Raw genomic sequence first — 27,892 nt, forward strand, 5'->3', positions numbered from 1 at the left:
TCAAATTTTGTGGATGTGTGACAGCCCAAAACTGGAAAGCATGCAAACATCCATGAGCAGATAGTGAGTATGCACAGTGATGGCTTCCTCACTTATGATCATTTAACTTAGGAGAAATCCTACTTGAAGGTTTTTTCCTGGTTAGTGATATGCACGCAGTCTAAGGCTCTCTGTGACAGCAAGGCAGGGACAGCGGAGATTTTCGTATCATCAGAGAATTCCAGAGTAAACAACTGAAACCCCATTCTAGGGGATGACGCTGCTGAATATTTTGGTTACAGGAATCTTATAAGTTGTATAAGAATCAATACCTTATTTGTATTAAATTATTTCTAATGAGAATCTACTCTGAAGAGTGGTTTGATGACATTGCCAATTAACAATGGCTATCCAGCAGACATTTAGTTGGGAAGCTACATTGCTTATGATAAAGAAAAAAAGTGTAATAATCCATCATGAATAAGCAAAATTCTAACTATACCAAGGAAATTTCTGACAGAACATGTTTAAGTTAGTATAATTTTATAAGAAGCAAGGGAGCTGGAAAGGAAAGCACAGCAGAAGAGAGGACAGTACTCTGTGGTGATGTTGTAAGACAGCAGGCCTACCCCCAGGCATTTCCTGGGACCCCTGCAGCACTGTCAGTCAAGTACTGCAATGAGTCCTTGATACTCAGAGCAGACTGACACTCAGCTGAGTGAAGCAACTGACCTAAGACCACATCCCTAACAACACTGGACTCACCTGTTATTCCAAAGTCATGGTCCTCTCATTCTGTAAATCCATAGAAAGAACTCCACATAAAAAAGCATGCAACATGCGTGGTTTATTTTTGCTGAGAAAAACGCCAGCTACAAGCCACCCTGCCAGTGTTCCCTGTGCATGTGACTCACTTCAAGGAGGCGTCCCCAACACCAATGCAGCCTCGCAGGCTGAGCTTCCTCAGGAATCCGCCACATCGCTTCGAGATGTTTTCCACCACGCGACCCTTAAGGACAAAATTAGGGAAAGGTGTCACTTTTTTCAGGCTGTATGTCTACTAGCAAAATGACCTGAAATATTCCGACACTACTTTGGTGCCCTCCTCCCAAACGTGTCTACGGCTAGTGCACAAAGGGGATGAAGCATGGAAGGCCTTCAGTTAAAGCCCTGAGTGTCCTCTGGAAAGGCTGCACACTGCCTTTTTTTTTTTTTTTTTTGGTCGGTCGTAGGGCTTGAACTCTGGGCCTGGGCGCTGTCCCTCAGCTCTTCAGCTCAAGGCAAGCGCTCTACCACTTGAGCTACAGCGCCACTTCCAACTGCACACTGCCTTTTGACACCCAGGTACTACATCAGGCCAAAGGCTTTGAAGGTCAGTGGTAAGACACTGTCACAGAGCACAGTAGTGCTACTTAAAAAGTTATCCCACTTTGCTAAACATTACTCCTCCTAAAGCTGTGGAGACGTACTGTAAAAGCCCTTTGCCATCCTCCTTAGCAGTTCCCCATTGAGACAGCTTCCCTCTGAAAAGGCTCTACCAACCACTGGCAGAGAGATGACAGGAGACAACCATGCTAACACTTGCCGTTCCTGTGGACCACACTACACAACAGCAGGAAAGAAGACTGTCCAGAGATCAGTGTGTCCTTCTATAATCACAACCCTGTGACTAGACAGAAGCCACTACAACCATCTAGTGCCAGCAGGGGAGCAGTAGCCCAGACCCTTCAGAACTAAGGGCAGGATCTCTCCCCCGGAGAAAGAACTATGGCTAACTGGGAATGTTGCTAAGGCAAAGGGAATAGAGATCAGTCATAAACAACAGCTATGACCCCTACCTCCTCAATAGAGGAGGGGTCATTTAAGCCAGGTGCTTGCAGCTCACACCTGTAATCCTAGGTACTCAGGAGGCTGAGATCTGAGGATCATGGTTCAAAATCAGGCTAGGCAGGAAAGTCCATGACACTCTTACCTCCAAACAACCAAAAAGCTGGAAGTGGAGCTGTGGCTCAAGTGGTAGAACACTAGCCTTGAGCAAAAAAACTGAAGGTCAGTGCCCACCCCTGAATTCAAGGCCCAAGACCCACAAAAGAAAATTGGGGAGCATTTTAGCAGGGGCCATGGTATGTGAAGTAGAGACAGAAGGCTTTACCTGAATTTGAGGCCAGGCTGGACTAGCAAGATCCTGTCCCAAGTGGCATTTTGCTTTGGAAGACAGCAACACTGTGTGGGGCATAGAATCTCTCTGTATATCCCCCCTTCCCACCTACAATGCCAGACCATTTCCAAAACCTACAGGTCTCCCTGAGAGGGGGGCATGGGTCTTCCATGCTTGCAGGGAACAGAGCAGCTGTGGAAGGCACATGAAGCCATATTCTGGAAAAAGGCTGGGCGTGCTGAACACACACTGATGCCAGGGAAGTTGGCTAGTAAGAGATGCACACATTCTTAACTGGGAAGAGACAAGAAGAGAAAGGCTCACATAGTCCAGCACTGAATATGCTTACGAAGACAATAAAATGAGGTGATGTTCATTTCAAAAAGAAAAACAACATTGTACGGTGAGAGTTCATATATTGCTACCTGGCTAGTGTCCCAATTAAGCTCAAAATCCAAACTCTGACATACATCCTAGTCATTTATTGTATTTGCTTTAGGACTTTGAATTCATTTTTCTGTAAGTGTATGCCAGTACTACGGCCAGAACTTAGGGCCTGGGTGCTGTCACTTAATTTTTTTGCTTAAGGCTGGCACTTCTAGCTCTACATCTAGCTTTGTAGTTGTTAGTTGGAGGTTAAGAATCTCACAAAATTTCCTGCCTGGGTTGGCTCTGAATCAAGTTCTACAGATCTCACCCACCTGAGTAGCTAGAATTATAGGCGTGAGCCATCAGCACCTGGCTGAATTCTTTTTTTTTTTTTTTTGGTGGGTCATGGGGGCTTCAACTCTGGGCCTGAGTAGGTCTCTTCAGCTCAAAGAGAGCGCTGTACCACTTGAGCAACAGCACCAATTCCAGTTTTCTGGTGGTTTATTGGAGATAAGAGTCTCACAGACTTTCCTGCCCAGGCTGGCTTTGAACGGTCAGATCTCACCGTCCTGCACAGCTACAATTACAGGTGTGAGCCACTGGCGCCCAGTTGAATTCATTATTTTTAAGCAAAATTAAAGAATCTAAAATAATTACCACTATGGTGGAAAGAAATCTGACTTGGGAATCTAGTACTTAAATACCTAATAAATACAAAAATCTTTACATAAGTGTCAACAAATGAACATCTAGCATATTTTCCCCATTTCAAGGTAGTTACATTTATGTATACTTGCTATTCCTTTTTCTTTGGCATAAAAGTTCTTGTACTGGTATTAAAAAAATTAAAACCATAGTAATATGTGTTTGCAACTAAGAAAAAGAAGAACAAATCCTGTCTGAACATAATATTCAAGCTTATCTACTATATGGTAGTTGCAGATCTATATTTTAGAATGAAGGGCTGTAGTGGGGGAAAAAAGACTTAAAATAGGCTTAAGAGAGCCTTGGGAGTGCTGGAGGAGTGCCTCAAGTGGTAGAGCACCAAGCACAAGAAAGCATGCCAAGGGAGAGCACAGAGAGGCCTGAGTTCAGGCCTTGGTAGTGATGGTAATAGAGGTAGAAGAGGTAGAGGTGGAAGGAAGAGGAAGAGGAAGAAGAGGAGGAGGAGGAGGAGGAGGGAGGAGGGAAGAAGGAAGAGGGAAGGAGGAGGAAGGAAGAGGAGGGAGGAGGGAGGAAGGAGGGAGGAGGAGGGAAGGGGGAGGAGGAGGGAAGGGGGAGGAGGAAGTGATGTGGCAGTAGGAGGAGGAGCAGGGGCAGTTTGGGAGATGCCATCTCAACAGAATCTTTTGGACTATGCATGTCATTCTTAGCTATGGTTGGAAGTGTAAAAAAGGCATGCACAGACAGGAAGCAAAATCCTGTCTCAAAAATAACCAGTGGATGTTGAAAATGAACTATACAACATGTGGGTTGAGACAGGAGGGAAAAATGGGGAGAGAGCAACGGAAGAAGTGACATTGTCCAAAAAGAAATGTACTCTTTACCTGAATTATGTAAGTGTAATCCCTCTGCACATCACCTTTATAATAAAATTACAAAAATAAATAACCAGTGGAAAAACGGGCCAGAGACATGTTTCAACAGTAGAGCACCTGCCTAGCAAGTATGAAGCCCTTGTTGAAACTCCAGTACTGCTGAAAAGAGAAAAAAAGCCTTGAAGTTAATGACTTTTAGATTAACATATCATTTGGTTCTTTTTTTTTTTTTTTTTGTCGGTCGTGGGGCTTGAACTCTGGGACTGGGTGCTGTCCCTCAGCTCTTCAGCTCAAGGCGAGCGCTCTACCACTTGAGCTACAGCGCCACTTCCGGTTTTCTGGTGGTTTTATTGGAGATAGGAGTCTCACGGTCTCTCCTGCCCGGGCTGGCTTTGAACCGCGATCCTCAGATCTCAGCCTCCTGAGTAGCTAGGATTACAGGTGTGAGCCACCAACGCCCGGCTTGGTTCTTTTTTTTAACAACCAAGAAGACTGATGACAGATGTGCAACTTTTGAAGACTTAGAAATTCCTGACCTCAGAGAAACCAGATGTATTGAGGATAAAGCTGAAGAAAAGACTCCATGAGTCCTTGTCACTGCACATTTTATTCTGCCTTCTTGTGGAATCACACTAGTCATCAAGCACTGTTGAAGGCACCTACACACTCCTCTAGTAGGTGAGGGAGTTTGGTAAGTTACTCAACCTTTGTATACCTCGGCTTCTTCAATTTGTTGGTTCTGAGAAAATTCTATATTAATTTATACAAAGAACAGCGCTGGCACACAGTAAGTGGTGTTAGCGTGTTCATGCTGACTCTCAGTTACCTTCTCTCTTCTTAGACTTTATTAATCCCTTTCCTTTGAAAAGAAAGTCATGGTATATTTTGAAATGTGTATTTTTTTGTACCAGTACTAGGGCTTGAACTCAGGGTCTGGGCACTGTCCCTGAGATCTTCTGCTCAAAGTTAGTGCTCTATCACTTGAGTTACAGCTCCACTTCTGTTCTTTTGGTGGTTTTTGGTGGGTTTTTTTGGTCATGGGGCTTGAACTTTGGGCCTGAGCACTGTCCCTCAGCTCTTCAGCTCAAGGCAAGCACTCTACCACTTGAGCTTCAGCACCACTTCCAGTTTTCTGGTGGTTTATTGGAGATAAAAGTTTCACAGACTTTCCTGCCTAGGCTGCCTTTGAACCGCGATCCTCAGATCTCAGCCTCCTGAGTAGCTAGGATTATAGGCAAGAGCCATCAGCGCCCGGTTTTTGGTGGTTATTTTGAAGTAAGAGTCTCACAGATATTTTCTGTACAGGCTGGCTTCGAACCACAATACTCTGATCTCAGCCTCCTGAGTAGCTAGGATTAGGATTATAGGCATAAACCACTGGCACACAGACAAAACAGTATTTTTAATATCTGAATTTGTAAGTTTTTCATATGCTTTCTGAAAGTCACATCCTTTGGGAAAAAAAATAATCAAAACTGAAGAGACAGGCTGGGAAGGTGGCTCAGTGGTAGAGTGCTTGCCTTGCATGCATGAGGCCCTGGTTTCGATTCCTTAGTACCACATAAGCAGAAAAAGCCGGAAGTAGCACTTGGCTCAAGTGGTAGAGTGCTAGCCTTGAGCTGAAGAGCCCAGGGACAGCGCCCAGGCCCAGAGTTCAAGCCCCACAACCCGCAAAAAACAACAACAAAAAAAACAAACTGAAGAGACATTAAGCACCACAGAGAATTTTTTTGCTGTCAATTTTTTTGTCAGAATTATGAGCATTATGGCTAGTTAGAAATAACATTTTTAGAATTTAACATTCTTTTCAAAATCACTAAGTTTACCCAGTGAACAAAGACTTAAGAGATGATCAGTCTGCAGAGGAATTACTCTGATATGGGACACTGACAGGTCTGCATAGTACAATTGCAAACACTGCCTCTTTTGTATTTATTTTTGGTGGTACTGGGCATTAAACCTAACCCCTTATATATGCTAAGCAAGCACTCTGTCACTTGAGCCATGGCCCAACATATTGTTGCTCAGTCTGGTAAAAGCATTATCAAGAGCACCTAATTCTGGGACCACAGCCTAAGGCAGGAACCAAAATTTGTCTTTCTAGAACATGCATGAATCCCCTATTTCCTGGAGCACCACACAAGTGAGGAATAAAAGAATTCCAAATCAACTGTGGGAAAACCTGTTCGACACACATGCTAGATGTGCTTGCTCTACTGGTTCTGAATGGGACCAGTCTTTTAACCTAGAGGAGAGGTAAAGGGCCTCAATTCTGGTGGTCACTTGGAATGCCGTAAAGTTAAGTGGCAGGAAACTGCTTAGACTCTTATCATTTCCTTATCTAGCAGAATTAGAATGTAATTCCAAGAAGACTGGGTATGGTGATATACACCTGCAATCCCAGCCATTTGGGGAGGTTGAGGGAGATTCCAAGTTCGAGGCCAAGCCAGGCTACATAGCAATACCCTGTGTCCATTTCACTACTGTAACTGAGTTAGCTGAACTAAACATGAATAAGGTTATAAATAGCAGGTAATACTTCATTATCTCAAGACCCTTACATCAGCTCCAGACAATGCTCTTAATTACTCCTCTTCTTCCCTTGCTTTCTAGTTAGAAATTTGGCATTTAATATTAAATTAATTTATTATTTATTTATTAAATACTAAGTTATTTAAAACTTTCCTCATTAGTCAGGTTTCTATCTCTGAAATGGAAATATTTGAGAAAAGTATACTAGAATTCTGAAATTCTAAAAGGCTTTAAAAATGTTTTTGGTATAGGTACTAGGGTTTGAATCAAGGCCTCACACTTGCTAGGCAGGTGCTTTACCACTTAAACCATAAACCTCCAGCTCTTTTTTTGCTTCAGTAGGGTCTACAATTTTTGCTGGAAGCCAATCTCAATCTTATCTATGGCCTCTGGCTTAGTTGTGATGATAAGCACATATTGTTACAATCAGTTTACTGTTTGACCTGGGATCTCACCAACTTTTTGTCCTGGTTAGAATCAAACTACACACTCCCAATCTCCATCTTTTGAATAGCTGCATGCTGGCCCTTTGCGTCTTCACATAATAAAACAGAAGCACTGCAAGACTACACAGCCCAAGTGGCCAAGCTGGTGACACGCATATCCAGCCTAACTCCAGGCCTGTGCTTCCATCTGCTCCATTCTTAATGCTGAATCCCAATTACTAGAGGATCTTTCAAAGCAGTAAGTATTTGTCAGTCTCCTAAGATTAAAGGCCTAACACAGGTACTAATGGTACAGGTGTGAAGCTTTAAACAGATGAATGGTAAAATGTAAACAAGGGGGACATGCAATCATATTGATTTTAAAAAAGTAAAACAAAAATACATGTAACATTTGTATGTAAATATTTTTCAGGCTTTTCTGTGTCCCACCTTGGCAATTTATTAAGTGTAAATGCAGCAAAATAAAATTTAGGTATGAGAAAGAAAAACATTTACTTTTCCCTTTACAAGTCTTTTGTCCCAGCCAAAGTTCTCTAACTTACCTCAACATCTGTCTGAAAGTTAAAGAGATCTATTCTTTGCCAGTTGCTTCCATCCAGGGCCAAGACATTCCAAGCCTAGGAGGTGGAGAAAAAAGAAGAGGGATAAGGGTAAAACAGATAAATAATAAGCCTGTTAAAGTCTTGACTCAACTTGTATTTCCAATTTTTTTTAATTTTAATTTTTTGCCAGTCCTGGGGCTTGAACTCAGGGCCTGGGCACTGTCCCTGAGCCTCTTTGTGCTCAAGGTTAGCGCTCTACCACTTGAGCCATAGTGCCACTTCCAGTTTTTCTGAATAGTTTATTGGGGATAAGAGTCTCACGGACTGGTCTGCCCCTGCTGGCTTTGAACTGCAATCCCCAGATATCAGCATCCTAAGTAGCTAGGATTACAGGTGAGAACTACTAGCACCTGGCTGGTATTGTTGATATATATCAAGTTAATCATCAAATGTACAAGTATGGCAACACTGCATTATATTCACTATGAAAGATGTTTTAATTTTAATAATTTACTAAACTAAAACTCATACTTAATCTTAAAAAAAACTGTATATTCATTGAAAACTCTAGTGAATACCTTGGAAATCTGTGCGCATCTGCACAAAGTTACTATGTCCAAGAAGGAAAAGATTCTAGAAACAAGGGAAAAAAAAAAAAGAGATGGTATTAACATTTCAGGATAACTTGAAAGATACAATCTAAAGCACCATATGTGTATGTAAGATTCCTCAATTTGAACACATAAGTGAACAATAATTTATATCACTACTGTGAAATAATAACTGTCTGCATGTTCACATGCCATTTTAGACACACTATGCAAATTCTCTTAAAACAGAACTTACTAAAATTTTATTCCCCTTCTTCTAAGAAATGGAAAAGAGCAAGTAGATTCTCAAAGACTAGCTCCCGGGCATTGGGCCTGGGGGAACTAAGTCCTTCCTATGCTAATATCTCTAACATAGCGTGCACACTCCTCTTTTGGTTGCGGATACACCAACAGGCTCAGATGTTTGAATCTTTTTTTTTTTTTTGGGTCCGGTCGTGGGGCCTGAACTCTGGGCCTGGGCGCTGTCCCTCAGCTCCTCAGCTTAAGGCTAGCGCTCTACCACTTGAGCCACAGTGCCACTTCTGGCTTTTTTCTTTTTGCTTATATGGTGCTGAGGAATCGAACCCAGGGCCTCATGCATGCAAGGCAAGCGCTTTACCACTGAGCCACCTTCCCAGCCCAGATGTTTGAATCTTAAGTAACATGGTTTATAAAGGCTGGACAAAGCTGGGTGCCAGTGGCTCACATCTGTAACCCTGCTACTTGGGAGGCTGAGATCTAAAGATTGCGGTTCAAAGCCAGCCAGGGCAGGAAAGTCCATGAGACTCTTATCTCCAATAAACTACTGGAAAAAAAAAGCATTAGTGCAGCAGTTGCTCAAGTGGTAGAGTACTAGCCTTGAGCAGAAAAAGCTCAGGGCCTAGGTCCTGAGTTCAAGTCCTAGGACTGTCAAAAAAGAAAAACAGCAGGAAGATACCCATGTGGTTGGATGTATTTGTTCAACTGGTTAAAAAAAAGACGAATTATTCACCAGTTGGCTCAGTGTTTAAGTGACTGGTTTTCCTGACAAAAATTCAAGAAGTCAAAACATAAGATGAGAGAAAGGGAAGCAAGCAAGACGCTGCCTGCCAACAGTCAGGCTTCCTGGAGGAACAGCAGCTGCCTCTGCCTGTGGGGCTGGCTGTGTGGACAGTCTGTCACCTCGGTGCCGTCCAGCCACAGCTGAGCATAAAGAGCAGCTCCTCTGTGAGCAAGCAGGTGGGTAAAGCCTGGGACGGCTCTGCCTCAACTCTGGTAGTCCTGGAAAGTAAATGAAAGGCTGTGCCTGCAAGTGGAAGTGGGAGGAAGGTGACATGGCTATCAGCCTCCTAGAAAGTTCCTTGAAATTCTTCAAAGTAACTATCAGTAGTGAGCTAAGAGTTCCTGGGTTGGGTGTCGCAGAAGTGGGTGCTTCAACGTGTTCCCTTAAGCGGTATCATGGGACCAGAGACTGAGCAGGTGGCACTTTCCCCCATTGGATCCTGTGGACAGCAGGGGACAGAAGTACTACAAGGGCTATGATTGCCTGAGAAAGGTTAGTGAACCGTAGTGCATGAAAAGCTGCTGGCTGAGATACATGTGCTTATATAAACCTTAAACACTGCATGCCTACACTGCCTCTATAGGAACACGTCTTTTCTTTTCTTTTCTTTTCTTTTTTTGTCGGTCATGGGATTTGAACTCTGGGCCTGGGCGCTGTCCCTCAGCTCTTCATCTCAAGGTGAGCACTCTACCACTTGAGCCACAGCACCACTTCCGGTTTTCTGGTGGTTTATTGGAGATAAAAGTCTCATGGACTTTCCTGCCTGGGCTGGCTTTGAACCACAATCTTCAGATCTCAGCCTCCTAAGTAGCTAGGATTATAGACGTGAGCCACGGGCGCCTGGCTAGGAACACATCTTTTCTAACACACTGCCCTGCTGCCCCACAGGCTGTCTTCCATTCCCTGCCATATGCCTGTTCCTCAAGCAGCAATAGCTGCCTGCCTGTTCCTCAACAAATCAAGCATGAGAACAAGGCAGGTACAGAAAATCACATTTCATGATGGGGTTGAGTTCTAACACGTAAGATAAAGGTAGAAGGAGTTCCTAAATTTCCCTGGAAAATCCCTTGTGCCTCCTTGGAGAAAGCCACATTCTCCCAGTTTGCAGTAACAACCATGTTGGGAAGAAGTTGCTGACTATAAAGTATGTACCAGTAACAGTCTGCAGAACAAATGTGCCCATCAGGTATGTGCTACTAGTATCTCCATTTTACAGACAGACATGGAGCCTAGAGAGGTTAAGTTACCTGCCCAAGACACACAGATAGTAAGAGCAGAGCTAGGATTTGAACCCTACATAGTCTGGAGGGCTCAAGAGCCCAAGCCATTATCACTGCATATGCACACTTGAACTAGATGTTCTCTGTCATCACAAGGTAAAGCAGTTTTAATGTACCGTGCATGTGGCTGGGAAAAAAAAACTCCTGATAGGTGAAGCATGACACTCGCATACCAAGACACACTAGAACCTGCAGGTGGGACAAAGTCTCATTGATCATCCCAGGCTTACCACTCAATTTTATGGGCACTTAATGAACTTATGTGCTGCTTGAGGTGTTTTTACTACTGTGGTATGGCCCTCCACCCCGTGAATGTAATTTGCATTTTCACAAATAGGCATGACACTTTGAACTGCCAAACTGCAGCCTAGGCAAATCTCTTGATTCTTTATGAATGCTCTGAAGAATAAAGCCTGGATTACTAGCTACTGAAGGAGTGAGAATTATACTCTTCTGTGTACAAGGCAGCAGGGTTTAACTATGCATGGGGAGCATATGGTTAGGTGTACTTCCAGACTACACATTCTCCATTAGTCCATTTGGCCACTTTTGCACAAGTGGGTCCTGTTTAATTATGAAGCTTTACAGTACGTTTCAAAATCTGGTCATGTAAAACCCTTCAAATTCATTGATGATGAAAGAATTTTCATTTAGGATGTAGAACATACATATCAGTTTTCACAGAAAAACTTTCTGAAACTTTTACTGGGATTACACTGAACTTACAGAAAATGTAGGGAGAACTGAAATTTTTCACAATGTTAAATTTTCAATCTAGAAATAATATATTCTGTTTATCCAGTTAATTTCCTCACAGTATTTCTGTAGTTTTTCACATAGGTACCTTGCTTATTTTAGATAGTCTCCTTTATTTCATGTTGTTACTATGGAGTATTTTAAATGTTATTTTCTAATTGTGGTAGTATATATAACCTATCTATACATTGATTTTGTATCTAGCAACATTTCTCATCTAGTCAATTTTCTATTTATAAAATAATTTTGTAAATGACAATTTTCTTCCAACAATTATGATTTTTATTTTTTTCTTGCAGTAGCGATAAACAGAACTGGTAACGAAAGTCATCTGTATGATTTCCACCGTGGAGAAACACCCATCACTCTTCAATTACTGACTTCATTTGCTATAGGTAGTCTTCCTGTCTTTGCAATTATTTTATGTTCTTACACCCCATAAAACAACTCCATTTTATTATACATGATTTTTAACACCCTTGTAACACCCTTTAACATAACCTTACGCTTTAAATTTTTGTCTAAAATAGGAACAGGTAGTATAGTCACCACATATGTTCCTCCCAATTCCTTTATTAACATATTGCTTCAGTATGGCCCATCTGTTTGAATGAACCATTATTGATATAGTAACTAAAGGCCATAGTTTACAAAGTTTATGTTTTCTATTGTAGAGTTAAGATTGATGCATCTTGCAAATGAATAATGTCATGTGTCCAGCATTTTATTCAGTATGACATGTGTGAGTGTACTATCCTAAGAATCTATACTGAAGCATTGCTTAATGGTGAACCTAGAACAATGAAAACTGCAGAAATTATACTTGAATTTTTTTAGAGGTTCCAAGTATCTCTTCAAATTTCTAATCTCTTCACTTATTCTAATAACCATCTCCTGTCTGTAAGAGCTGATTTGTTATGGTTGTTGTTTATGCCCAGACTAGGGCTTGAACTCAGGGCCTGGGTGCTGTCCCTGAGCTTTTGTGCTCAAAGCTGGGATTCTACCACTTGAGTCACATCTCCACTTCCAATGTTTTTGGTAGTTAATTGGAGATAAGAGTCTCACAGACTTTGCTGCTAGGCTGGAACCAGGATCCTCAGATCTCAGCCTCCTAAGTAGCTAAGCTTACAGGTGTGAAGAACAGTGGCTCCCAGCTTGTAAGACCTGGTTTAGTGCTCATGTATCAACTCCAATAACAAGGTCATCAAAAATTCTGCTTAGCAGGCACCCAAGGCTCACACCTGTAATCCTAGCTACTCAGGAGGCTGAGATCTGAGGATCGTGGTTCAAAGCTAGCCGGGGAGCCGGGCGCTGGTGGCTCACGCCTGTAATCCTAGCTACTCAGGAGGCTGAGATCTGAGAATCGTGGTTCAAAGCCAGCCCGGGCAGGAGAGACCGTGAGACTCCTATCTCCAATAAACCACCAGAAAACCGGAAGTGGCGCTGTAGCTCAAGTGGTAGAGCGCTCGCCTTGAGGTGAAGAGCTGAGGGACAACGCCCAGGCCCAGAGTTCAAGCCCCATGACCGACAAAAAAAAAAAGCTAGCCGGGGCAGGAAAGTCCATGAGACTCTTATCTCCAATAAACCACCAGAAAACCGGAAGTGGTGCTGTGGCTCAAAGTGGTGGAGCGCTCGCCTTGAGCTAAAGAACTCAGGGACAGTGCCCAGGCCCAGAGTTCAAGCCCCACAACCAACCAAAAAAAAAAAAAATTCTGCTTATACTGACTGTATTCTCATTTGTGCTCCTTTGAGTGTTTCATAATGTTAAACTGAATAGTGAAGAATGTGGAATAACTTTATCATAGCTTATTACTTCTAAGAGAGTATAAGCCCTTCCCACTGAAAGTTAGTGTCTGCTCATTCATAATCCTTCTAGAGTTCAGCTGGAGCTGGGTCACAGTTTAAAATACATTTGGAGGAACAGTTCTAACACTTCCAGCCTTTTTTGCACTGGTTATTTTTATTTGACAATCTAAGAGCTTGAACTCTGGGCCTGGGAGCTGCCTCTGAGCTTTTTTGTGCTTAAGGCTTAGCACTCTACTACTTGAGCCATACATTTCCAGTTATAATTATGGGGGTTTTTTGTATTTTTTTATGGTTAATTGAAGAGTCTCATAGACTTTACTGCCTGGGCTGGCTTTAAACCACAATCCTCAGATCTCAGCCTCCTGGAGTGGCAAGGATTACAGGTATGAACCACTGGCACCTGACTACACTGGTTACTTTTAAAGATAGGATCTCGTTTTTTGCCTGGGCCAGCCTGGACTGTGATCCCACTATAACTGGATAATGGGTATTTTACCTTTTTATTACAATTATAAATAAAATATGCACACTTTTTGTCAATTACAACAATTAAAAGGACATTAGTCTTTTGAGAGTACAAATGCTTTTACCAAAAAGCATTAGCCTGCCTTGTTTCTATATGTTTCCATATGTTTCAGAATTAAGGTTCACTACCTAGTGAGTGGGGGTGTGGCTTAGTAGAATATTTGCCTTGCCTGTATAAGACCCTAGGTTCCATAATAGGTGTTTTACCTATTAAATAAGTGTGGATTTAGGGATGTCAGGAAAATCACTAAACAGCAATAAATGTTTAGAGAGAAAGATGAGCTTTAAACAGGCCTTAATTCAAATGTACACAGACCTTTGAAGTCCAAATATCGTGTTCTGGCCAGCTATGGGATCATGATGAAGTCATTTGACCATTGAGCCTTAGGTTTTTCATCTACAAAGTAGAGATGAAAGCAGGATGCTGATAGCTCAAATCTGTAATCCTAAATTTCTAAAAAAGGCTAGAGTATTCTGGGCTATATAAATTGTTTTTCTTTCTTAATTGCTCTACTGGGGTTTGCACTTAGGACCTTGTGTTCTACTACCTTAATTAGGCCTCCAGCCCTTTTATATTATTATTTTGTCTTTGGAATAAGGTCTCAATATCTTTGCCTTGGCTAGCCTTGAATTAATGAGGCAGGAGTCCCTATACCTCCCAAGTAGCTGGGATTACAGGCATGTACCACCATGTCTGGATGTAAACTCTCAAAACCACCACCTTTTAGGCCAGGACACCACATTTAGAAAGCTGTTGGAAGTGGAATTAAAAGTAAAGCAATAGGGCTGGGGAGGTGGCTCAGTGGTAGAGCGCTTGCCTTGCATGCCTGAGGCCCTGGGCTTCATTCCTCAGCACCACATAAGCAAAAAGAAAAAAGCCGGAAGTGGCGCTGTGGCTCAAGTGGTAGAGCACTAGCCTGGAGCTGAAGAGCTGAGGGACAGCGCCCAGGCCCAGAGTTCAGGCCCATGACTGGACCAAAAAAAAAAGTAAAGCAAAGGCCTGCTGCTAGTGGCTCACATATGTTGTCTCAGCTACTCAGAAAGCTGTGATCTAAGGATCTAGGTTCAAGGCTAACCTGCATAGACAAATTCAAGACACTAATTTTCAATTAATCACCAAAAAGACAGAACTGGAGGCATGGGTTATTTGGTAAAGTTTATTCTTTGAATCTTTGAGTTTTGAGTTCAAACCCCAGTTATCACTAAAAGGAAAAAAAAAAAGGAAATTATATTGGTAACTATACTGTTAACTAAACTACAGGTCTTATTCAAAGTCTACTACTATCCCCACTGAAGCAGAAGAAAACGTCTGACCCATGATCAATCCAGATCATAGCATTTGGCTATCATGTGTTTGCTCCAGTCCTCTGAAATTTGAACTTTATGTCTTCAGCTTTACATTTCATGATTTCAAATTTTCTTAAGCATGTAGGCCAGTTACTTATAAAGTATTCCTATGTCTGTCTGATGTTTCCTCATGAACAAAATCAATACTAGCATTATCCCCACCTCTGGTCCTCAGCTCCAACCAGACCTGAGCTCCTCCTCCCTGCCGAAGAGTTCCCACCATGTGGCTGGCCACTCCCTCTTTTCCCCCTACACCTACCTGTGCATGCCACTTGCCCCAGAGCTACCTGCCAGGATGGAGGCAGATGCCATACTGCTGCCTCTCCAGGGGGATATATGGCCCCTCTATTAAACCTTATAATAATCTTTCTCCTGTGCCTGCCTACCTCTGCATGGTCTTCTGGGATGGTCATGATGGATCCTAACAATAAGGATATAAATTCTATCAGAACTGACACAGGAGTGATACAGGCTTTTCTTGGTATATCTCATCAGGAAGCCTGTGGTACTCACCTGTCTGATTTCTGGTGATGCCTACAAGTCATCTACTTAAGATGCTCTGCTCGACTGCTTTGTTATAATTTTGTGTGTGTGTGTGCCAGTCATGGGGCTTCAGCTCAGGGCTTGGGTACTATCCCTGAGCTTCTTTTTGCTCAAGGCTAGTACTCTACCACTTGAGCCACAGCGCCACTTGTGGCTTTTTCTGTTTATATGGTACTGAGGAATGGAACCTAGGGCTTCATGCATGCTAGGCAAGCACTCTACCAATAAGCCACATTCCCAGCCTTCATTTACTATTTTTACCTTGGAAATTAGTTTGTATCTTGTGGGAAGATTATTTGAAACTATATAAATTCTGTTTTTCACCCTACATTTGTAGATCTCATTACTTCTAAAATTGGTAAAAAGAAAAAGAATCAGGCATTTAACCTTGCATTTATTTAAAAAAAAAAAAAAAGCTAGGTGCCGGTAGCTCATGTCTATAATCCTAGCTGCTCAAGAGGCTCAGATCTGAGGATCACAGTTCAAAGCCAGCCCGGGCAAGAAAGTTTGTGAGAGTCTTTTTTTTTTTTTTTTTTTTTTTGGGTCCGGTCGTGGGGTCTGAACTCTGGGCCTGGGTTCTGTCCCTCAGCTCTTCAGCTCAAGGCAAGTGCTCTTTTTCTTTTTGCTTATTGGTGCTGAGGAATCAAACCCAGGGCCTCAGGTATGCAAGGCAAGCGCTCTACCACTGAGCCACCTTCCCAGCCCGGTTCGTGAGACTCTTATCTCCAAAATACCATTAAAAAACCAGAAGTGGTGCTGTGGCTCAAGTGGTAGAGAGCTAGCCTTGAGCTGAAGAGCTGAGGGACAGTGCCCAGGCCTAAAGTCCAGGCCTCACAACTGACCAAAAAAAAAAGCCCCAAAACACAAAAAACCACTAGGGCTGGGAATATGACTTAGTGGTAGAGTTCTTGTCTAGCATGCATGTAGCCCTGGGTTAGATTCTTCAGTACCACATCTACAGAAAAAGCCAGAAGTGGTGCTGTGGCTCAAATGGAAGAGTGCTAACTAACCTTGAGCAAAAGAAGCTCAGGGACAGCATCCAGGTCCCAAGTTCAAGCCCCAGGACTAGCACAAAAAACAAAAACAAAAAAAAAACAAGCTGGGTGCCCAGTGGCTCATGCTTGTAATACTAGCTAATCAGGAGGCTGAGATCTGAAGATCACAGTTCAAAGCCAGCCTGGCAGAAAAGTCCGTGAGACTCTTATCTCCAATAAATCATCAGAAAACCAGAAGTGGTGCTGTGGCTCAAGTAGTAGAGAGCTCGCCTTGAGCTGAAGAGCTCAGGGACAGCGCCCAAGCCCAGAGTTCAAGCCCCATGACCGCCAAAAAACAACAACAACAAAAAAACAAAAAACAAAAAAAACACTACAATAGAAATGGGCACCTGGGGCTGGGAAGGTGGCTCAGTGGTAGAGTGCTTGCCTTGCATGCATGAGGCCCTGGGTTCCATTCCTCAGCACCACATAAACAGAAAAAAAAGCCAGAAGTGGTGCTATGGCTCAAGTGGTAATGTGCTAGCCTTGAGGTGAAGAGCTGACGGACAGCGCCCAGGCCCAGAGTTCAGACCCCACGACCGGACCCCCCTCCAAAAGAAAAAAAAAAGAAATGGGCACTAGCATAGATATAAGAGACTATAAAAGTATTCTAACTGATTAAGCAAAAACAAGATTAGTTAACTGGAACCTCTCTGAATATCACCTTTACAATAAAATAAAATTTAAAAAAACAGGATCAGTAAATCAGATTTTCAGCCTCAATTAGTCAATGATTTAATACTAGTGTTCAACAGACACTAGTAGCTTAAATAAGAGCAAAAATCCTACCATACATATGCATTCGTGCATTTAAAAATGTATATATGCATAAATTTATATACATGTATATTTACATACCTAGAAGAACTTGCTTATAACAATAGGACTGTATGGGGGAATGAGGGAGAGAAGGGGAGAAGGAAAGAATGGCGGAGGGGAATAATACACAAATAGTTTGCATATCTGTATGAAACTGGAAAGAAATCTCATTGAAAGCTGTTAAATGTAATATAGTGAAAATAGCCATACTGCCAAAATTAATATACAAATTCAACGCAATTCTTATGAAAATCCCAATGATGCTCATTACTGAAATACAGAAAACAGTCCAAAAATTCATATGGAACAACAAAAGACCTAGAATAGCCAAAACAATTCTAGGGAATAAAGATAACATGGGAGGGATCTTAATGCTGGACTTCAAACTCTACTATAGAGCTCTAATAACAAAGACAGCTTGGTACTAGCATAAAAACAGACCCAAAGACCAATGGAATAGAAGATCCAGAAATAAATCCACACACCTGCAGTCAGCTGATATTTGACAAAGGAGCCAAAAACATACAGTGTTGAAGATGCACAGCCTCTTCAACTACTGGTGCTGGGAAAACTGGGTGGCCACATGCAGAAAACTAAAAGTGGACCCCAGCCTGTTACCATTCACTAACATCAACTCAAAATGGATTAAAGACCTTAACATCAAGCCTGAATCTCTGAAATTACTGCAGGACAGAGTAGGAGAGACACTTGAACTTAAAGGCACAGGAGGGAACTTCCTGAACAAAGTCCCAGGGTCACAACAAATTGGAGAGAGACTCAACAAATGGGATACCTTAAAGTAAAAAGTTTCTGCACAGCTAAATATATAGTAACCAAACTAGAAAGACATCCAACTAACTGGGGAAAAATATTTACTAGCAATGTATCAGATAAGGGGTTAATATCCAGTATATACAGGGAACTCAAGGAACTAATCCCTCCCAAACCCAACAAACCAATTACTAAATGGGCAAGGGAACTAGAGAGAGACTTCTCAGAAGAGATAAAAATGGCAAAGAAACATATGAGGAAATGTTCACCACCCCTAGTAGCAAAGGAAATGCAAATAAAACAACCCTGAGATACCATCTTACCCCAGTCAGAATGGCCCACATCCTAAAGTCAGCCAATGACAAATGCTGGAGGGGATGTGGAGAAAGAGGAACCCTACTACACTGCTGATGGGCATGGACACTAATATAACCATTTTGGAAAGCAGACTGGAGAGTCCTCAGAAAGCTAAATATTGACCTCTCCTATGACCCAGTCCAGTCCTTTTTATCTGGGGAGCCTGGTTGGTGTTTCAGGCTACTTCCTTGAAGATTAACAAAAACCTAAGAAAATCTGATTGCATATTTAGACTTAGGTACCAACCATAAACTAGTATATAACAGTCAATTGAAACAATGAGAAAGAAGTCTACATATTTCTACAATTGAGTTCCACCACATTGCAATGGTACCATATTGTCTAATGCAAGGTGAAAGAAAAAGAAAAAAAAATAAACAAAAGAGAAAAAAAGATTTTAACTAGAAGTAAAGACTACACAGATGTTTAAGCTCAAAACTGCAATGTGTGTCCTCCAAAGAGCATCTTGCCTGATGGGCTACCCTGGCATATATAAAGCAGAAGGCATCACAGACAGCAAGAGGTAGAGGTTCCAGTCCTTTAAGGTACATGGAGTACTGAAAGTAACCAGCAGGCAAGAACACTCACTCAATGACATCCACACAGGAACAGGCCCCTCAACTGCACTCTCCCCAGGCACCCATGGTTATATACAGCACTGGGCTGTATATCTTTGTCACTCCAGCAAAAACCACAATTATTTTCACTTTTCACTCACGGGACTGGCTTGCAAGTTTGAGAAATTTTGGAAAATGTACTTTCATTTTATTATTTACAATGGCAAACTATTAAAACCATCAAAGGAAGCCAGGCGCCAGTGATTCATGCCAGTAATCCTAGCTACTCAGGAGGCTGAGATCTGAGGATTGCAGTTCAAAGCCAGCCCAGGCAAGAAAGTCCCTAAGACTGTTATCTCCAATTAACCACCAGGAAACTGGAAGAGGCACTATGGCTCAAGTGGTAGAACGCTTGCCTTGAGCTGAAGAGCTCAGGGGCAGCACCCAGGCCCAGAGTTCAAGTCCCACAACCAACAGAAACAAACAAACAAACAAAAAAAAGGATATGGAGCTTTTTTGTTGTTTTTGTTTTTGTTTTTTTTTAATCACCTAAAACTATTAGGCTCAGTGGAGGCAATCCAATATTCCCTCACCAAGCCAGCATACACTGTGAACACTTACTTGGGTCATGTAGCCATGTAAATTTAAAAAGGAAACAGTGGGGATGTGATTTTCATAACTATATCTCATGAGAAGTTTCTTTTACTATTCCTTATCACTAACAGGAGCATTGTCCCCTGTCAATACAGGTATGGCTAAGCCCCTATGGAGGTTATCTCCCAGAGGAAACATAGCATGAGGAGATATTGTGTCTACTTGATTTTTAATGGGAAAGCAACCACAATAGAAAGTTAAGTAAGGTTAAACACAATCATATTAAAATTTACAGGATGAGCTTTAGGATAATGAACTCAAGCAAGACATCTTTCCTCAGAAGGAGAATGATTCCTTCCAAGAGAACTTCTTCATACAAAGTAATTATCATTTGTCATACCCACCCCCCATACCAATCTGCTTATGCCCCAGTAGTTATTGGTTTAATATAAGATGATAGGGTCTAATTTCCACTGAAATTGAATTGGTCCAGCTGGATAAAATGAAGCATTGGCTCCATGAGCTACCATAGTAAACAAATTCTTTACTGATATGATTCTAGCACTACTTATATTCAGATCCATATTAAGACTGTTTATCAATTATTTCCAATAAAACAAATAGCATCCCCAAATAGTATTTATTAAATATACAGGCAGCCAAGCTGATATCAACCACAATAAGACCTAACACTTATTTAATGCATCTTCCTCTGTCAGGCACACTAAGGACTGGAAACAACACCCAAAGAACTATTACAATTCCCATTTTACAGATGGGAAAGTTAAGGTCAATAAAGTAACTAAAAGCACATATAACAAATAAGACTGAGGGGCTGGGAAGGTGGCTCAGTGGTAGAGCGCTTGCCTTGCATGCATGAGGCCCTGGGTTCGATTCCTCAGCACCACATAAGCAAAAAGAAAAAAGCCAGAAGTGGCGCTGTGGCTCAAGTGGTAGAGTGCTAGCCTTGAGCTGAAGAGCTGAGGGACAGCGCCCAGGCCGAGTTCAGGCTCCACGACCGGACCCAAAAAAAACCAACAACAAACAAACAAACAAACAAAAAATAAGACTGAGCTCACAATACAGAAAATTTGGCACCAAAAATAATATAGACAATAGTGATGTAGACAATTAGGCAATCTATGTTACTGATATAGATTACAACAAATATTCCCATCACTATCATCAGTATATAACTGACTTCCCAGGGAAAGTGAAAGTCTGTTTATAGAGCTGTGTGAGTTCAAAAGGCAGAAAGAACTTGGCACATTAGGTTTATGAGTAAAAACTGGGTAATAAAGGTAAACTTACAGAACTTAGCAATAAACTAAAAATGAGTAAGTATGTGAATAACATTAAGCATTCTTAATGTTAGCAATAATCAGATAATTCTAGTGAATTCAAAATCAATTGTGGAAGGCTGGATGTGGTGGCTAGCACATCCCAGTATTTGGAAGGTGGAGGAAGTAAATCATGAGATGAATCATGAGTTCAAAGCCAGTATGGAGTACCAAAGCAAGACCCTGCCTCCAGAAAAAAGTGCTAGTTAAAGATGAAAAGCAGCACATTGTTCTAGGTTATGTTTGCTGATGGTCCCAAAGGGGAAGCTGAGGCTTCACTTGATGTGAATGTAAATGTTAAGAGGGTGGGCACAGATGTAGTCAAGATGCAAAAAGAGAACGTGGCCTTGACTGAAAGCAAATATGACTATTATAACATCAGAGAAATTAGCTACTGCTGAAGTGAGAGCAAAAGAGAACAGGAACACAGATCAGAATGAATAGTCATCATCACAAAGAAGGCTGTAATACAAAAAGTATGAAGACCAAAATTATGAGGGCATCATAATCAGGAGTGAAGATCTATGAGATGGGAGCATGTGGTGTTCCCTGTAGTGGAATTAAGTATTGTGAAGATGGCTGTATGCTGCCTAGCCTGGTACAAAACCTTTCTTCAAAGTATGGTTAGAAAGGTAGATGGCTGGGTGATGGTGGCTCACACCTGTAATCCCAGCTACTCAGGAGGCTAAGATCTGAAGATTATAATTCAAAGCCAACCCAGGTAGAAAAGTCTGTGAAAACCTTTTATTCAGTTATACACACACACAGAGACACAAAAAGCTGGAAGTGGAGCTGTGGCCTTGAGCAAAAATGCTAAGTGCCAAAATCTGAGTTCAATCCCCAGTACCATCACAAAGAAAAAAAAGAGAAAGAAAAAAGGGAAGGAGGAAGGTAGCATGAAAGGAGAAAGCTATTCTTACTGTGAATGGAAAGTCTATGATGTAATGGCAGAAATGACTTCAAAGGCAGCAAATAAATAAAATTTGAACTGAAATACCATCATTGGTGAGGAATCGAACCCAGGGCCTCATGCCTGCAAGGCAAGCGCTCTACCACTGAGCCACCTTCCCAGCCCAAGAGCTTCCCATTCTTATTTGATCACAGAACTTGTTTCTTTGTTTTGTGGGATATAGTTATAAAAGAAATCATTTTAAAGGAAATGCCAAAGATTGCCAATGATTACCATGTAATCCAAAGCTAAAATAAGATTCTTGGATGAGCACAGAATACTAAAACCTACAGTGCCTAAGAGTCAACAATTAGTTCATAGTGTTATTTGGTTAAATGAAAATGAAAATAACATTTACCATGTATCCAATGATGCTACAAACAAAAGACAAAGGGCACTTTTTATAGTATGCATTATCACTTTACATATCTTTCTCAGAAAGTAGACAAAAACATATCAGTATTTGGGCTGACGGCATTTAAGCATTAAGATCACTTATTTAACTGCATTTATCTTCTACATTTTAAAACCCATCTTTTAATTGTTGTTGTTCTTATCATTATTATTGTTGGTACTGGGGCTTGCTTGAACTTAGGGCCTGGACACTATCCCTGAGCTCTTTTGTTAAAGGCTAGCACCTTGAACCACAATTCCACTTCCAGTTTTCTGGTGGTTAATTGGAGGTAAAGAGTGTCTTGGGCTTTCCTGCCCAGGCTGGCTTTGAACCATGATCCTCAGATCTCAGCCTCCTAAGTACCTAGGATTACAGGCATGTGTCAACAGCACCCAACATAACTATTATTAAGGTGATGTACAGAAGGGTTATGATTTCATATCAGATAATGTGTATATTTATTTGGAGCAATGTCATACCTTCCTTTGCTCTCTCCCACTTTTTACCTCCCATCCCCATTAAAATACATTTCTCAGAAAACATCTAAAGTCTGACTTTTGGAGCTCACAACTTGAGCAGTTATCCTATCCTACCTTACATTACAAAGGTGTACTCATACCCAAACATAAGCACCTGCTGAAGACTACTACAATACTTACCACAGAACAAAAAGAATTCAAATCAATGCTATGAACATACTGAGTACATTCTGTATTAGAGAAAATTAACAACAAGTTCAACAGTATTCTATAAAAGTATTCTATAAAAACAAAAAGTTAGGATAAGTCTGGCTCTTTTTTCTGCTCTGGACCCACAGAGCAAGAAGACAGTCTTGGACTCTGAGGACTCAATCAAACCTGAACTCATTATCTAAAATTTCTCTCTACTTACCTTAAGAGAAGTTCTTTGGGCAACTTTTTGTTAATAAGGCCTTCATCATTGTTTGCGAAAACCTGAAAAAGAAAAAGGAGAAATTGGTAAACTGATCTTTATTTTTTTGTGCCAATACTGGGACTTAAATTCAGGACCTGGGCAGTGCCCCTTATTGTTTTACACTCAAGATTGGTGCTCTACCACTTGAGCCGCACCTTTACTTTTGGATTTTTTGCTAATTAATTGGAAATAAAGAGTCTCATGGACTTTCCTGCCAGGCTAGCTTCAAATCTTGATCTTCATATCTCAATCTACCGAGTAGCTAGGATTACAGGGGTGAGCCACCAGCATGGGGCTGAAACTATTCAATCAGTTAAAAAAACCAAGTTCCATGTTTTTTATACTAGATCAGAATAGTGATACTAGATACAGAATAATCAGTAGGGAATAAAAAGTATTTTATACTCTATGATCCTTTCATAAAAATGGCAATAAACAGCCACTCACAGTCTATGTTGTAGTGGAGGCTCTGGCCAAGGAAATTAGACAAGAAAAAAAGGGCAATCAGAATGGGAAGGAAAGATAAGCATGATTGTATACAGAAAATCCTAGAAATCCATGAAAGTCAATTTAGCAACCTTGCTGAAATACTTGATACAATATACAATATGTTTATTTAAAAATAAATTGTGTCCAGGTCTGTAAGCAGTGGCTCAGGCCTGTTGTAATCCTAGCTACTCAGGAGTCTAAGAGCTAAAGATTGAGGCTTGAAATCAGATAGATGGAACAGATAAACTCAAACTACAGACCAATTTCCGTGATGAACACTGATACAATGGTCCTCAATAAAATATTAGCCAACAGAATCCAGACACAAATTTTTGTTAAAAAACCATACGTCATGACCAAGTAGGCTTCAACCCACAGATGCAAGGCTGGTTTAACATATGCAAAACATATGCAAAACAAAGGACAAGAACCACATGATTATCTCAATAGATGCAGTAAAAACCTTTGACAAAATACAACATCCATTTATGTTCAAAGCTCTGGAGAAACTAGGAATAGAAGGAATATTCCTTAAAAAAATAAAAGCGATATATGACAGACCAACAGCCAATATCATACTCAATGGGGAAAAACTAAAACCATTTCCCCTAAAATCAGGAACAAGGTAAGGATGCCCACTCTTCTCCACTATCTTCAACATAGTTCTGGAATTCATAGCAAAACCAATCAGGCAAGAAAAGGACATAAAGGGATCTACATAGAGAAAGAAGAAGTCAAACTATCCCTGTTTGCAGATGACATGATCTTATATCTAACCGACCCTAAAAACTCCATCCCCAAGCTCCTAGGGCTAAACAACCACTTTGGTAAAGTAGTAGGACTTAAAATCAACCCAGAAAAATCAGTAGCTTTTCTGTATGCCAACAATGAACAAGTAAAATGGAAATTATTAGAAAACAACCCTATTTGCAACAACCTCAAAAAAAAAACAAAAACCCTAGGAATCAATCTAACCAAAGATGTAAAAGATCTCTATAGCCAAAACTATAAAAATCTAAAGAAAGAAAGCAAAGAGGACACCAAGATATGGAAAGACTTACCATGTTCATAGACAGGTAGAATCAATATTATAAAAATGTCCATACTGCCAAAAATGATATACAAATTCAATGCAATCCCCATCAAAATCCCAATGTTATTTACTAAGAGAAAACAATAAAAAAAATTCATATGGAACAACAAAAAACCTAGAATAACCAAAGCAATTCTAGGGAAAAAAAAAAAGCAATGCAGGCAGTATCACAATACCAGATTTCAAACTCTACTACAGAACCATAATAACAAAACAGCTTGGTATTGGCACAAAAATAGACCCAAAGATCAATGGAACAAATTAGAAAACCCAGAAATAAAGTCACTTACGTACAGTCATCTGTAAAAAACATGCAGTAGAAAAAAAACAAAGTCTCTTCAACATCTGGTGCTGGGAAAACAGGGTAGCCATCTGCAGAAAACTGAAAGTGGATCCCTACTTGTCACCATGCGCCACCATCATAGTGGATCAAAGACCTCAACGTCAGACCCAAAACTCTGAAACTACTGCAAGAGAGAGAAGGAGAGACAGTAGAACTTATAGGCACAGGCAGAATCTTACTTTCTTTTCTTTTTGTTATTGTTTTTTTTATTGTCAAGGTGATATTCAGAGGGGTTACGGTACATAAGGTAATAAGTGCATTTCTTGTCAAACTTGTTACCCCTTCCCTCATTTTTCTCCTACTTTCCCTCTCCACCCCCCACACCCCCACACCCCACATTTACAGATCATTTCCAACATACTGTCTTGTGTATATCGCTGTTGCACTGGTTCCCCCTTGTCCTCTGTCTCACCATTCGGCTGTCCCTTTCCCTACCCTATTCAAATAAACATATATATGATACAAGGGTAGCAAAATCAAATACAGTGACAACAAAAGATATACCATAGGGGGAAGAATATACAAAGGAGACAACTTTATGAATAGAGTCCCAGGGGTGGGCACAACAGATAGAAGAGAGACTTGACAAGTAGAACTACATTAAAATAAAATAAAAAGTTTCTGCACAGCTAAGGACACAGTTACTGAACTAGAAAGACAGCCAACCAAGTGGGAAAAGATCTTTACCAGAAATATATCAGACAAATGCCTAATATCCAATATATACAAATAACTCAAGAAACTAACCGCTCCCAAACTTAGTACACCAATTACTAAATGGGTAAGGGAGCTAAGGAGAAACTTCTCCGAAGAGATAAGAATGGCAAAGAAACATAAGAGGAAATGCTCTTCATCTCTGGCCCTGAAGGAAATGCAAATCAAAACAACCCTGAGGGCTGGGAAGGTGGCTCAGTGGTAGAGTGCTGGCTTTGCACGCGTGAGGCCCTGGGTTAGATTCCTCAGCATCACATAAGCAGAAAAAAAAGCCAGAAGTGGCACTGTGGCTCAAGTGGTAGAGTGCTAGCCTTGAACTGAAGAGCTGAGGGACAGCGTCCAGGCCCAGAGTTCAGGCCTCACGACCAAAAAAACCCAACAAAAAACAAATGCTGTTAGGGATGTGAAGATAAAGGAACCCCACTTCACTGCTGGTAGGAATGTAAACTAGTACAAGCACTCTGAAAGCAGTCTGGAGGTTCCTCAAAAAACTAAACATAGACCTTCCATATGACCCAGCTATACCACACCTAGGCATCTACCCTGAGCACCAGGAGACCTGGATATGATAAGGACATCCATGTTCATTGCCACACTTTTCAGAACAGCCAAGATATGGAAACCGATGCCCCACTATAGATGAGTGGATCCAAACAATGTGGTACCTACATAGAATGGAATTTTTCACAGCCATTAGAAAGAATAATGTTATTTGCAGGGAAATGGATGGAACTTAAATCATGTTGAGGTAAGCCAAGACCAAAGAGATAAATGGCACATGTTCTCCCTGATATGCGGAAGTCAGATCTAAAACACACTGGGACATGACAAATTACACAGAACTCCATATACTCACACACAGTGAGACAAAAAGAGGATAGTCTTAGGAGAGAATCACAAAGGTGCAATACCCAAATGCTTCTTCAGATGCATGTAATACATATACTGAAACAAACTCCAAAGACCTGGAAACAAAGGACTTTTTTCTTAATTGGTTTTTCATTTGCTTATGACTATTCTTTATCTTACATAAGGTATATTCACATGCACATCTTGGGGAGGGTAGAGGAGGGTACAAAATCAGAGGGAAAATGGTAATAGTACAGCAGTGGAGCACACTAGCTGCACAGGCCATGGAGAAAAGTGAACTATGCAATCTGTGGGTCGAGAGGGGAGGGAAGGAATAGGTAAGAATGAGGGAACGAAGGATACTATGCAATAGAAAATGTACTTATTACCTGACATATGTAAAGGTAACCCCGCTGTGTATTACCTTTAAAACAATAAAGTAATTTAGGGGAAAAAAAGACTAACAGAGAACTACCCTATGATCCAGGAATACTGTGAGAATCTCTGGTAATCAAACTATGAGGTCTGATAGGGAGAGAATTGGAATGCCATTCTCTAACAAGACTCTCAGAATGCTCTCAGAATGTTGCCCTGGAAAGATCAAACAGTCCTGTCTTAACAGAGATTCATATTCCTACCAGACACGTGAGTTGGTCAGGCTTCAAGCTGTCAGGCAGCTTGGGGTAGACAAAAGCTTATGCAAATTCTAAGTGGCTAACTGCAAACCTCTACTCCCTAAGGAAGTCACTTATCACTTGCATATAAGATTGTATCACCTGTTGGTGCTGGTGAATCAAAGATATTAAGATTGTATCACCTGTTGGGTGCTTGAGACTTCAATGATACCTTACCAAACTCAATAAATACTTTATTAAAGGGACTTCAGGCATCTGAAGCTGGTAGAATGCTTCAGATTCTTTGTGCCCCAAAAGCACAGTTCCACAGCCAGTCAATCTCCTGTTATTGTACTGTCCCCAATAGTGGCAGTTTGCCACACATACTAACTACTCTTAGACTTTATCTAAAAGATTACAAGTCAGGATACAATAAATTCACTTATACACCCATGTTCACTGCTGTACTATTTACCATACACAAGTTATAGAAACAGCCCAGATGCTCTTCAATGGACAAATGAATAAGAAAACGTGAGATGTGTGTGTATATAGTGGAGTTTTACTCATCCACTTGGATAGTATATCA

The 27,892-nt window shown here is 41.1% G+C and overlaps 1 protein-coding gene across 3 annotated transcripts in view; it reads right to left on the minus strand.

Moving 5' to 3' along the window:
• Window positions 1-27,892, minus strand: part of Fbxl2 (F-box and leucine rich repeat protein 2) — a 78,931-nt gene that overhangs the window by 18,221 nt on the left and 32,818 nt on the right. For 2 of the 3 annotated variants that reach the window (XR_006145237.1, XM_042666432.1), the window contains exons 2-5: window positions 23,160-23,221; window positions 8,143-8,197; window positions 7,565-7,639; window positions 894-988 (exon numbers count right to left, since the gene is read on the minus strand). Coding sequence is in view for 1 of the 3 variants with exons in the window: in XM_042666432.1 (XP_042522366.1) it covers window positions 894-988; window positions 7,565-7,639; window positions 8,143-8,197; window positions 23,160-23,221 (287 nt within the window). In the remaining 2 variants the exon portion in view is untranslated. Of the gene's footprint in view, window positions 1-893; window positions 989-7,564; window positions 7,640-8,142; window positions 8,198-23,159; window positions 23,222-27,892 lie in introns of those variants that run through there. The other variant, XM_042666433.1, reaches the window with a different exon arrangement.

Source organism: Dipodomys spectabilis, unplaced genomic scaffold (genome assembly GCF_019054845.1).
Source record: "Dipodomys spectabilis isolate Male_0828 unplaced genomic scaffold, ASM1905484v1 ptg000365l, whole genome shotgun sequence".
In the NCBI taxonomy this organism is placed as follows: Eukaryota; Metazoa; Chordata; class Mammalia; order Rodentia; family Heteromyidae; genus Dipodomys; species Dipodomys spectabilis.